The sequence below is a fragment of the Pimephales promelas genome, chromosome 1, assembly GCF_988280905.1.
Source record: "Pimephales promelas chromosome 1, fPimPro1.hap1.1, whole genome shotgun sequence".
NCBI classification, from domain to species: domain Eukaryota; kingdom Metazoa; phylum Chordata; class Actinopteri; order Cypriniformes; family Leuciscidae; genus Pimephales; species Pimephales promelas.
The window spans coordinates 9,240,120-9,253,768 of record NC_142769.1 but is presented as its reverse complement, the minus strand read 5'-3'; the positions used below and the strand labels follow the sequence as shown (position 1 = coordinate 9,253,768).

General features: G+C 36.4%; 1 protein-coding gene across 3 annotated transcripts in view; it reads left to right on the top strand.

Annotated features, from left to right (window-relative positions):
- Positions 1-13,649, top strand: part of LOC120477835 (RAS guanyl-releasing protein 2) — a 51,458-nt gene that overhangs the window by 25,970 nt on the left and 11,839 nt on the right. For all 3 annotated transcript variants that reach the window (XM_039669741.2, XM_039669740.2, XM_039669739.2), the window contains exons 4-12: positions 1,536-1,589; positions 1,683-1,814; positions 2,258-2,408; positions 4,357-4,530; positions 7,479-7,595; positions 7,690-7,971; positions 9,896-9,976; positions 10,155-10,277; positions 11,587-11,702. In XM_039669741.2, the coding sequence (XP_039525675.1) occupies positions 1,536-1,589; positions 1,683-1,814; positions 2,258-2,408; positions 4,357-4,530; positions 7,479-7,595; positions 7,690-7,971; positions 9,896-9,976; positions 10,155-10,277; positions 11,587-11,702 (1,230 nt within the window). The remainder of the gene's footprint in view (positions 1-1,535; positions 1,590-1,682; positions 1,815-2,257; positions 2,409-4,356; positions 4,531-7,478; positions 7,596-7,689; positions 7,972-9,895; positions 9,977-10,154; positions 10,278-11,586; positions 11,703-13,649) is intronic.

Below are 13,649 nucleotides of genomic sequence, written 5' to 3'. Positions count from 1 at the left end.
TACTAAAACCTTCTCGTTGTATGTTATTTTGCATTGTTCTAGGGCTGCAACTAATTAAAAATGAATTAATTTCAATCCATTATATTTTAAATGTTATTATATATTATATAGAAATATATATAGTGAATATCTCTATATATGTATATAACGCTATGTGCAAAAAAGGGTTAAACTATAAAATTACATTCTAAACCAAACAACTGATTTCTTGACATTTTATGGCACAAATTAAAACGACTAAAAATTATAATGAACAAAAACAAAAGCATGCACAAAACGAGGTGGGAAACACATAATTCTCTCATCTGAACAGATTCATTAGCATATCGGTATATTACATTATTCCAAATACAATCCCTTTACCTGAATGCTCTCATAAAAATATAATTAATGGTTTATTGCAGTTTAACAGAGACTCGCTTGTTATATTCGCAGGACCTTCTAACATTTACAGATAAGGATATAACTGTAAAATGTACGTCTCAAAAACATTAGAAACATAGAAATGTGTAATTCCAAAATCCTACAAGTCTTTGGTTATACTGTAATGCGACATGACTGGCGGATGGTTTCTGCTCATATCTGACTGACTGATAAAAAATTAGTGGTCTGATTTGATCTATTAGTTGTTGCAGCCCTACATTGTTCATTGTGTTAATATTGGAAGCGGTTCACCAAAACAAATTAAGCACAATCTTACTTCACCAATATATTTCAACTTTATTTGATGATAGGGAATTCTTAAATCTTGCCATAAGGTGCTGTAAAACCTGATATCATTTGGATGAACCAAAGTAGGCCTACTTGACATTTAATTCCTGTTGTAAAGTTAATTATGTAGAGCTAAATTAAAGAATAAAATCAGGACAATGATGTTAACAACTGTCCATAAAATTCCAATATTGTATTTAGATGTGTTCTCTTGAGAAATGAAAATGTCGATGAAATGAGCAGTGTTGTAGTCGAGACCACCTCACTCGAGTCCGAGTCGAGACTGAGTCCATAGAGAGTCGAGTCCGAGTCGAGTCCGAGACCAGAGACGGACGAGTTTGAGTCGAGACCGAGACCAGTGAGGGTTGATTAGGTAATTTACTTTTATTTACTTAGAGAAATCCTTTTTTTTTTTTTTACTGAATTTACTTACAGTTTAAAAAATATGATCAGTTTAGGGTAAAAAGGCCACATAGTAGGTGGTGTTAAAAGTAATTTTATTACAATTTATCATGTGCAGTTGCGCACTAGAAAATCACCAATCACTGGGCGTGTCAATCAATTTAAAGAAATATTTTATTAACATACATTAATAATCATGAAAAATATTTTGAATTGAACTCGAGTGGACTCGGGAATAATTCCGAGTCCTAAAAAAAAAAATGTTTGAGTACGAGTCAATTCCGAGTCCAAATGCACACGAGTCCATGACAAGACCAAGACCATTAAAATATGGTCTCGAGACCGAGTCCGATACGAGTCCGAGTCTCGAGTACTACAACACTGGAAATGAGTTCGATAGAAAACCCTTAACAAATGTGCAGGTCACAGGAGGGCAGCACCGATGAGATCAGAGCCCAAATATGCCACCTCGTAAAGTAAGAATAATCCTGTGTCTCATTCAAATTCTTCATGGTATGTCTTATCTTCTTTTTTTCATTGCATTTGCTCTTTGGTCTTTTTCTATGTAGGTACTGGATTTCCGAATTTCCAGTAGAGTTTGATCTGAATCCTGCTTTGGCTGACCAGATTAAAGACCTGAGAGAGAACCTGAACACTGGCGGCAATGAAACACAGAGTCAACTTATTGATGTAGAGAGTGTGTAAGTATACAGACTCACAGCTAAACTTACTTTTATGTTCTCACTCTGAAAAGGTTAAAGATGGCATGAAACAGAAGTTATGATAGTCTTTTTTTCTCTATTGGGATGTACTGTATCTGAGTGAAACACCGGAGAAGAGAATGTTGCTGCAAAAGGGAGGGGAAGTTAATATGATTAAATATTGCAAGGGCACGAATAACAAAAAATATATTGTGCATGGATAAAAGTTCAGCAAAAAAAAAAAAATTCCACTACTCACACTCCTGTTCAAAACATGCATCTTTTTAACAGTTTGGAGTGAAATGTGGTTGAGTAGGCCTAGTTGATGAATGATTTTGTTTTATTTTTATGTTACACAGCACAGTCATATTTCAGCATGTTGGTCAACTGCCATGAATAACAACCTTAGTCCTGTCTGAAATAAAAACATTTCCCTGCTGCAGGCCCTCGTACCAATGGAAACGACAAGTTACCCAGAGAGTTCCCTCTATGTCAAAAAAGAGAAAAATGTCTCTTTTGTTTGATCACCTGGACCCTTGTGAGCTTGCTGAACATCTGACCTATCTGGAGTACAAATCCTTCTGCAAGATAATGGTATGTTTGAGAGAACAGGTTTTGATATGCTTGTTGGTGTGAACGTGCTCTAATTGTCCTCAGAATATCACATAAGTTGCACCAAAACATGACTAAACATGCTGTCTTTCAGGGCTTGGTGGAGTGGTAAGCTGATAGATTTATTTGTTACGTTCACACTGCAGGGCTTAATGCTCAATTCCGATTTTTTTTTTAAAAATTCGATTTTTTTGCAAGGCCGTTCACATTTCCATGTGATCTCCCGTGTGAACGTGAAATGACCCAGAAGTGACCCGCATGCGCAGAAGAGTAATCAACGGTCAACGACGTCACTTGTTGTTTGCTGAATAGTTCTTTTTTTTCCATATGTTGTGAGCTTTTGTTTTATTATTATTATTATTGCCACAGCCCATATACAAACACAGACAACAATTATTTTATCGACGGGCAAAGTTTGCACATAAATGTACGATTTTTCCGATCCTCACCGACCTCGTCATAAACCCGTTTAATTGATAGTGCGCGTCCTCGGCGCTCCTTGCTTTGTGACCGGCGGCCGTGGTGCGACACTGGTGGTTGGTGTTGCCAGATTGGGTGTTTTTTCGCTACATTTTAAGGCATGTTTACATGTGTTTTAGCCAGGTTTCGCCTGGAAGGCTCTGTAGAAATCTGGCACCCTACTGTAAGAAGTTAAACCAGAGCCCGTCTAACGGAGAGCCTTGGCACTTCCTATTAGCCCCGTTGTGTATCATCCTGGTTGCAGTTCCATTAGAATTCCACTGGAGGTGATCGCGGGCAAGAGCAGAATGAATGGGAGTCTATGGGGCTAAACGGCTAAAAGTGTCTCTTTCACCTGCTTGTCGTTAAATTTACATAGATTTTATTGTTGATTCCACAAGTTCAATATAGATTATAGGCCAAAAGTGGAATGAACGAGTACTTATGTCCTTTTGATTTCTTACAGGTTAGGCCGTTGTTGGCCGGAACACGCTAGCATTCTGCTATTGTGTGACGTCATCACATTTTTGAATGGATTTTTAGAACAGATAAGTGAACTTAAAAATGCAATTTTCAGCTGAGTGTATTATCTTAGCCTTCCCTTTTGAATGCAACTTTCAAATTACTTGACAAAAAAGCCAGCCAGTCCAGAACCCGGAAGTAACCAGCCAGTGCCAATTCTCTTCAATTAGACATCATCTGGTTAAACTGACAGAGAGCTCACGTTCACAGACACCAGAATGAACGTGTTCACAGTAATGTTCATCAGGCAGTAATACAGTATATGAACGCGTTCATGCACTATTGTTCATTGAACGCGTTCAGGCACAACACTGGGGAAGAGACACGTCTGCAGCGGCCCATAACAGTGCAGAAACGCGTTGGAGTTAGCGTGTATTGGCTGGCTACAGGTGCGTGCAATGATGTGCGGGTCGGATATATGTGACCTGGCTGTTCAGATTGAAGTCGCATTTCAAAAGATCGGAAACATATCGGATTTGGACCACATACCCAAGTGGCCTGGGTCGCATTTGAAAAGATCGGATCGGTGTTGTTAAGACTGTCATGAAAAAATCAGATACGCATAGGGGCAAAAAAAAAAATCGGAATTAGGTCGTTTCAGCCTGCAGTGTGAACGAGCCACCAAAAAGATATGCCTTTACGGACTTTTTACATTCATATTCAGCTATATTACACACTACATAGAACGTAATATCGGCAAAAGCATAATAAGGGCACTTTAAACTCTGTCACATATATTCCACACGGCATAATAATAACTGAAATGAGCCTGTTAAAAATAGTCTATTATTTTCTTATTATGGAACTACACTGTGTAAAACACCACCAAAGGTTATCATAATGTGATTCCATAATGATTTCATCTCCATAACGATTAAATCATTATGGAGTTTGTCGTAAAGTCCTCACATGTGGTCTGAATCTGACCATTGTTTTATGTGTGTTTCAGTTCCAGGATTACCACAGCTTTGTGATGCACGGCTGTACAGTAGATAACCCAATTCTGGAGAGGTTTATTACACTCTTTAACAGTGTCTCACAGTGGATTCAGCTGATGGTTCTCAGCAAGCCCACTGCACCGCAGAGAGCTGCCGTGATTGCACACTTCATACAGGTCGCGCAGGTCAGGAGAACTAAAGTGTGTCCCATTATATATGAGGTGTCTTTAAAGGGATACTCCACCAATTTTGCATATTAAACTGTTAGTGGACTCTCAGTGGGTGCACTTAATCGCTCTGGCCCTCGAAACACTTTGATAGCGCTTGCTTGATTGAATGAACTTGCACTGTTCATTCAGTAGGATCCAAGCAGAGAAGCAACAAAACACCTCCACGTTTTCCCTACAGTTACACGAGCAGTGTAACTGTTTTATTATTTACTACACGAGTAGTGTAACTCAACCAAGAATGGTGACACAAAATAAAACGTTGAGCTTTTATAAGCGTGTAAAGTGGATAATTATAATGTATGGCGGAATACCACAGCAAGTGCTTGGGAGCACTTCGACTCGGTGCAGTAATATCATCACTCGTGAAAAATCCTCTCCCTTTTCGGAACGATGATATTACTGTGCTGAGTCCATAGATATATATGCGCCGAATCGAAGTGCTCCCAAGCACTTGCTGTGGTGTGTAATATACTCTTGTAACTGTACGTATTTAAAGGGATAGTTCACTTTGAAATGAATTTTTGATAAGTTTTAGCTTACCTCAAGGGCATCCAAGATGTAGGTGTCTTTGTTTCCTCAGTATTTTCAATTTTGACATTTTTCAGTCAAACCATTGTTGTCTGTCAGTCATACACTGGAGGCTAAGGGGGTCCACCAAAGAGCATGCACAGAGAAGTCAAAATTAAACATGATTTAATGACTCGTAAATGTAAGTACACATTGATGGCCTAAGACACGAAACGAGCGGTTTGTGTGAGAAAACGAACAGTATTTATATCGTTTTTACCTCGTGTAATCACAGTGACGTCCAAGTGATCTGAATCAGTTGTGCAATGTCCAACTGAACCGAACTGAATCAGTTCAATGTTACGCCGGAAGTGATCGCTTGCGTGTGACGTCACTCAATATTTACACAGAGATTTCGGAAGTTTTACCTTTCACTAAACATATTTAGATCTACCGAAATCGTCTTTCATTGCGGTTTCCCGTATATCTAAATATGTTTAGTGAAAGGTAAAACTTCCGAAGTCTCTGTATGAACAAAGAGTGAAGTAGGCGTGCAAGCGATCACTTCCGGAGCATTGCGCAGACCGAAGCGCCCGTGCAGTCAGATCATTTTGTCATGGCTATGATTACAAGAGGTAAAAATGATATAAATACTGTTTGTTTTCTCCCACAAACAACTCGTTTCGTGCCATCAATGTGTACTTACATTTACCAGTAATTAAATCATGTTTAATTTTGACTTCTCTGTGCATGCTTTTTGGTGGACCCCCTTAGCCTCCAGTGTATGACTGATAGACACGAACGGTTTGACTAAAAAATGTCAAAATTGAAAATACTGAGGAAACAAAGACACCTACATCTTGGATGCCCTTGAGGTAAGCTAAAATCCCTTTAAATAGGGAAAACTTGGAGGTGTTTGGTCGCTTCTCTGTTTGGATCCTAATGAATGAACTGGGCTAAGTTAAGTGCTATCAAAATGTCTCATGCGCCAGAGCGATTGAGTACACATACTGAGACAAGAGAGGTGTATCAACTCGTCTTAGTTAAGGGTATAACATAGTTTAATATGAAAAAAAAAAAAAAAACGGTGGAGTATCCCTTTAACTACTGTGCATTGATTTTCCGAAGTTGTAAATAAAACAAAACAAAGATTATTGGATTTTTATTTTGTTTTACAAAAAAAAAAGCTATTTCCGTTTTTCTACTTCAAAATGTCATGTTTAATTCAGTGTGTGCTGTTTCTTTGTCATTATTTGTGAAATTTATTTCAAAGTAAAAATTGTTTTAGGTTTTTTTCAGAGTATACACCACACCAGTAATTGTTATTGTATTGTAAAGACAGTGATTTTGGACCTGATTTACAGGAATACAGTTGCTCATTTGATTTTGTTAGTGCTTGGCACTATAAATTCTTTGTTTGGTTGAAATTATAATCTACAGGGCTGGGAAATGACAGCTCTAGTACAGAACAACAAGAAGTTACTGTAGTTATAAGAACAACAGCTGCAGTCTGGAAAAATCTGCAAAAAATGAGAACATAATGAATAAAACCCCCAAGACTTCTGGTGTAGACCTTTAGTATGATGATAGCTAGTCCCATGTGACTTTTCCTCTCTTTGAATTTTTCAGAAGCACAGAGGGGCTCCATCACCCCCTGCTCTTGTTCTTCCTGATAAACCCTTGTTCTCTTCCTTCTTATGGGCCTTGAGCTCTTCCTCTTCCTAAATATCACTTTGACTACCGCTTTTTATCTTTATGATATTTCCTTTAAGGTTTTGTGACCAGAATCTTTTCATATAAAGTAGTCATTCTCTTCAAAATCCTTTCTTCTCTCAATCTATCTCTTAAAAGCAGGCTAGTAGGAAGGAACATGTATAAGGGACAAGCAATCACCAAATTTTGTATAAAATTTTAAAGTTAAAAACTATTTTTTCAAAATAATTGTAAGATTCTACACTAATTCTGTTGCTAATCAATAAATTTGCCTATGTAGTGAATGACGTGCAGTTGTTTTTATGTAGTCTACCTTACAGTGGAAAGCGATGATACAGTAGTAGCATTAATAATTACACTAAAATTAACTTAACATACATACTTAATCAGCTTTGTGATTTATTTTATGTATAGTATGGTGTTACAATAAATCTTTGTGTACTGTTTGCAAACGGGTTATGGTTTATTTGTTCATAATGATGAAAATAAGATAAAAATCAAATGGATCAATACAAATATTTTAGTAATCTTCCCTGAGATTGCTAATAAACGCACACATGGAAGCTTTCAGGGCCTAAAAACTGCATAGTTAATGTTTTTTTTTTTTAATAATTAATAATATAACAAACTATTTTGTTAACTTCATCCTCTATTTCTTTTTTTTCTTTTTTCACACCCTGTAGAAACTACTACAGTTGCAGAATTTCAACACGTTGATGGCGGTGGTCGGGGGTCTCAATAATACCTCCATTTCTAGGCTGAAGGAGACACAGGCACACATCAACAATGAAACCAATAAGGTACATACAACACCTGTGCACCAGACACAAAACCTTTACATCAGACCCAACACTTGTGTTTCAGACAAATTCAATTTCAGAATGTCTCTCTCAGATCTTCAACAGTTTGTTGGACCTGGTGACATCTTGTGGCAACTACAGTCAATACCGGCGCCGATTCGCTGAATGCACTGGGTTTCGTTTCCCAATCCTGGCCGTTAACCTCAAGGACCTGATAGCCGTTCATGTTGCACTGTCCGACTGGACAGACCCACAAAAGACTCGTGTCAACTTGACCAAATTTCAGCAACTCTATGCGATCCTGCAGGAATTAGCCCTCGTGCAGAACACTCCCCCGAACATTGAGGCCAACACAGACTTGCTCAATCTACTAACAGTGAGTGTGTGTTTTATGATGTGTATATGATTTCAAGAGGAATAGAGTGATTAGGGTAAAACTAACCAATTGACTGTTTATGTATTATTGCCAAGTTTGAGAAAATAGGATTTCCACTCTTGTGTTGAAGTTTTGACATATTTTGTAGGCCACTCAGGTTCCCTTGACAAAAACAAAAAAACAATAGATTTTTCTTTTGAATTATTGGTAACACTTTACAATAAGGGTGCACTAATAAGCATTAATTCATGCTTAACTAATGCACAGATAATACTGAATTTATGTGTAAGTAATGATTATCTAAGCTATTCATTAATGATTACCACATTAGGAACTAATTAAGAGTCTGTAAGGTTAATGTATTAGTTCATACATGAATTGTTTTTAATTAAATATGTAATTGTGGATTAATTCCATAATAACTCATTTTTTTAATTAATAGTGTTAATTAATATGTTAATTACCAGAATGAGCCAAAGCCTTGTATTTAAACTTCCAGATAATGTGACAGGTACACTAATATGCATTAATACATGATTACTTACTTAATTGTTAGTGCAAATTCATGTGAAAATTACTACAATTACTAAATGACTAGTTAATAATGATGTGCCTCAACAAGTAAAGTCATAACATAATGATACCTTTGCAAATCATTAGCTAATGATTAATTAAAGCAGACAACTGGAAGTTGAAGTGCAGCTTTGACTAATTGTGGTAATTAACACATTAATTTACACTATTAGTTAATAAAATGTGTTATTAAGGAATTAATACACAATGACACATTGAATTAATAGCAATTCATGTATTACTTAATCTATTAATCATATAGACTCTTTATTAGTTGCTGATGCAGTAATCGTTAATTTATGGTTTAGTTCTTCATTAGTTATACATTAACTCATGATTATCTGTGTATTAGTTAAGCATGAATTAATGCATATTAGTGCATCCGTATTGTAAAGTGTTACCGAATTATTACAGAAAATAAGCTGTGAACAACAAATGTTTTTAAACTTACACATCATGTTCATCATGACAATCTTCACACATGATCACAACCTAAAAACAATCACCTGCTAAAGGAAAAAGCTAAAGGGTAATTCCACCGGTAGAGGCAAGAATATGTATTGAAAGTGGGTCTTATATGTACGTAGTATCACACATTTCTAATTAGAGTCCTTCTTGGGCGATAAAAGGCAGAAAATGACTTTTTAGTGCTTATGGATTGTAGACAACAATGTCCGCAGGCCACTCCCACTACTCCGCCCATCAATGTAGACTAGAGTTGAGCTCTTCTGTGATTTTTCAGCACAGAAATAGAACAGAAAGTCATATTCTACAGGATACAGAATTACCAAATTGTTGTTAAATTCCTCAATTTTAAAAAACAACTGATGCCAAGAATGAACAAATTGCATATTCCAAAATCTGCACCACCCGTCCATCCATACACAACACGGAAAGCATTTTCAAAAACACTTTTTTGCAGTTTGCCAGAATGTTTTGAGTGTTGCCATAGAAACCTTTTTATTGAAGTCCCCAGAATGTGAACAGCTCTAAATAGAATCTTCTAAATAATTACAGTAATTGCTGCGGTGAATGTACTATGAAAATTCATGTCTAATCAAATCCATTCAACCATTTCTAGAGAGAGAAAACATGCATACAGTATGGAAGTGTTTGAGTCTTTAAACTTTGTGTGGTTATCAGAAAACAGTCAAATGGACTAAAATGAAATCAATCACACACAAATGCAGAACAGAGCAGACACATTTAGTAAACAGCAATTTAGGTTCAGAAATACTTTCTGATAAATATAAGAAATCATTAATGTCTAATATTCCCCAAATGTTATATTAATCATCTGTAGCTTGAATCCTGAGACTTTCCTGAGATTTTGGTTGTGTTTTATGTCTAGGTGTCACTGGATCAGTATCACACAGAAGAGGAGATTTATCAGCTCTCATTACAGAGAGAACCCAGAGCTGCAAAACCTCCGGTCAGTTTCACATTTGGTTCATTTTATGCATCCCCATTTCTGCAATATTGCAACGTTGATATTTGGTTATGAATAAATGTATTTGTTTACAATTACTCACCAGATTAGATTTTATCTCATAAATTAAACGTGAAGATAAATGCACACTTGTAAATTTGTTTTTTGCTTCCTGAATCAGAACTCAACAACTTCCTCCAGTCCAGCTCCTAAAAAACTATCAATCTTTGATGAATGGGCAGCATCGGTGAAGCCTAAAGCTAACCCTGTTATCATCAGCAAACATATCGAGAAGATGGTGGATGTAAGAGAAAAACTAACATTCTTATAATTCCAATTTGTTTTGACCAACATTTACTGTATGTTCAACACAGTACATTATTTACATTGAACCTGTACTAAGCCCCGCCCCTCTTATTTGTTGCTCTAAACCTTGATTAACCATGCTATATCTAGTAATCATGTTATATCTAGTAATTGTCCAAATTGGGCAAGAAATGCATGATAAAAGGTTAAAAATCTAGGCAAATTTTTAATTGCACATGGAAGCAGTAGCACCTCATTGCAGTACACGAGATCCAGGGGGCGGAGTCGGATCCAGATCTGAGGGGTGGAGTTGGGTAGTTTTAGGGGTGGCTTTAGGGATCAGGGGGTGGAGCTGGGTAGGTTTAGGTATATGTAAGGTGGGAGAAGTTGGATCTGGATCCGACTCCTCCCAATGGATTTCAAGTTCTGCAGTGAGAACCATCTTCATGGAAGACTGAACCGCGGCATAGATCTTCTTAGACATGTCCATAAACTTACACTGGAATATCTTAAACTATGTCTGTGCCATTGTTTTGTCTATTCGTGTATACAGGCAGGAGCCATCTTTGGAAAACAGTCTCGAACTGTTTTGGAAATAAGTCGAACCACGAACGACGTGCCACAAACTGTATGAAGTTCAGTGAACTCCTGAACTGTATGAACAGCGTTTGTGGTTCGACTTGTCGAGACTGTTTTCCAAAGATGGCTCCTGCCTGTATACATGAAGTGGACTATCTTTATAAAATATCTTCTTATTAAACAGTCTGGACACTTATAAAGTTCTCAATACTTAATTTTGCGTGTTGGGACCCTCATTATGTTAGAGTGGGGCTATTTTGAGCCTTGTTAGTGGTATTAACTAGCGAATTTTATTTTTCATTACTCTATGCCCTATATACTAGCGTTATATGTTAAACAGTTTTTAGAGATAAAACTCTTTACATTCGATTATCATGAAAACAAATCTCAGAGAACAGTTGTGTTATTAGACCAAAGGTTCATTTTGCGCCGGAGTTCTCATTTAATCTAAGCCCTGTCTGTAAAACCAAACCTTAGTGTTGTTTTTGAAGCCAAAAATGATCTTTGTATCCTCCGTTTGGACCTTTTGTTATTTTAGTTCCCAATGTAAGATTCATCAGTAATGATTTTAAGGTGGTATTAGTGCAGTGTCAATTATGTATATGTTTACTCAGACAGTAAATTATAAAGTTTAAATAGCTCAATGTGTTCATTTACAAATCCCGCCATTGTGTAAAATGTATTATTGGAGATGTTAATGAAACTGTGTTTCTATTTTCTTTTCACAGTCAGTGTTCAAGAATTTTGACACAAACGGTGACGGCTTCATCTCACGTGAAGAGTTTGAATGCATCAGGAATAACTTTCCATATCTCAGCAAGTTTGGAGAACTTGATAAAAATCAGTGAGTGTGTCAATGCCAAACAAGAGCACTTTCTTTTGCACGCCATAATATAAATGTATTCACAAACTAGACTGTAAACACTTTGAAGGGGGAACTCACTAACTTCATTATGAAGGCATATCCAGAATCCAATGAATAGAGTATGATATAAATACATTTTTTATTTGAAAATATTTACACATTCACTCTTATCTTATGCCTAATATTCCAAAAACAGCTTTGCTTGTTTCTTGATCAGTCATATTTAGTTAATCGAACTGATTCAAAACTGCAAAATTTGACACAAAAGTTGAGTAGCTTGCATCACTATTATACCTACCTAGTGCTAGTGCTAGTTTTTGTGTGTAAAGTTTTGTAATTTTGAATTGAATGTATAGGCCCTATAGGCTATTGTTACTGTTGGTCTTTTTACATCATTTTTATATAACAATTTTCAAATATTAAATGTTTTTCTTACATCTTACCTCATACTCTTGCACCATTGAAACTTATTATGCTGGAATTTATGTTCGGCTTCTGTGAACGTTAATGCCCACCTTGATTGGTAATCCACACTATTAACAAGTGCTGTTAGGGCCAATTTATTATATTGGATTCTGGATAATGAAGTTAGTGAGTTCCCACTTCAACTAGTCTTAACCTTGTTTCACTGAACACTGAGGCAGACCAGCCTAAAAATGTAACTTTTCATGTAACATGTTACAGCTATCAGAACAGTGCATAATGAAGTGCAGCAAAGCAGCATCAAAAATGTCAAATATTGGGTGGAACAATCTTGCCATATCTAATTATTCTATGGTATAATTATTCAATTTCAGTAATTTCCAAAATTCTGGATAAACTGGTAGGTTCCAGAAATGTTGGCATATATATGGCATATATCCGACTAGTAACAGCAGTAACAGTTATAGACCATTTTACAAGATGTAAACAACACTGGTCCAGAAACACTTCCTGTTTCAGTTTGTAACTGTTTTCTTCATTTTTACATGTAAAGAAAACATCTTAAAGATGTTTGTTTAACTTTTTGATTCAGTTTTGTATGTTCTGTTGTTTGTATTTTATACCAGCTTTTATGTAGTGTTAAAAAACTGAAACAGGAAGTGCTTCTGGACCAGTGTTGTTTATATCTTGCAAAATGGTCTATAGGAGCATTTCACCCATTTCAACATTAATCTTTATTGAAAGTGGATCATATATGAATATAAAATAATTTTTGAATTTGGTGCCCTCTTGACCGAGAAAAGACGAGAGGCACATTTGTATGTAAGACACCAACTCCCACAATGCATCACATTGCACAGCTCCGCAAGCCACACCCACTAATCCGGAACTGCGCACACATCAGAGAAATCACTCTTCTGTCTACAAGGCTAACATTAGCTGCCACCAGAGTATATTTCGACAACAAATATTTAGATATCGTTTGAACTGTGCTCTGAGTTACACATATGATGTTTGTCAATTTAAAATAATCATTTTAAAGTCAAGAACGTCTTAGTTTGATGTAAAACCGTTGAGGTGTGAGACTGTGAAAATACGTAATTACAAAGACTACAAACCCCAAAGGCGCACATTTTCTCTCAATGAAAGAAGCTAACTTTACTAAGGCTAATGTCTGTCATTGTTTCTAGTCTTACGTTATAATAATCGTAACGTTACGCCGTCATGCCTGAGTGTTTTGTACCAAACTGCACACACACGAGCAGGGGATCTTGCTCGTTGTTTCACTTCCCGGGAGATGTAGTTCATTGAGCGATTTTCACATAAACCAAATGTTACTCTTCTGTTTTATGACAAACTGCAACGTTTTTGACTTTCAGAATAATCTTTTAAATTGACAAACATCGTATGTGTAATTCAGGGCACAGCTCAGACGGAATAAAAAGATAAGTTGTCTCTCGCCATTGACTACCATTCATATTTTTTCCAAAATAAGGACCCATG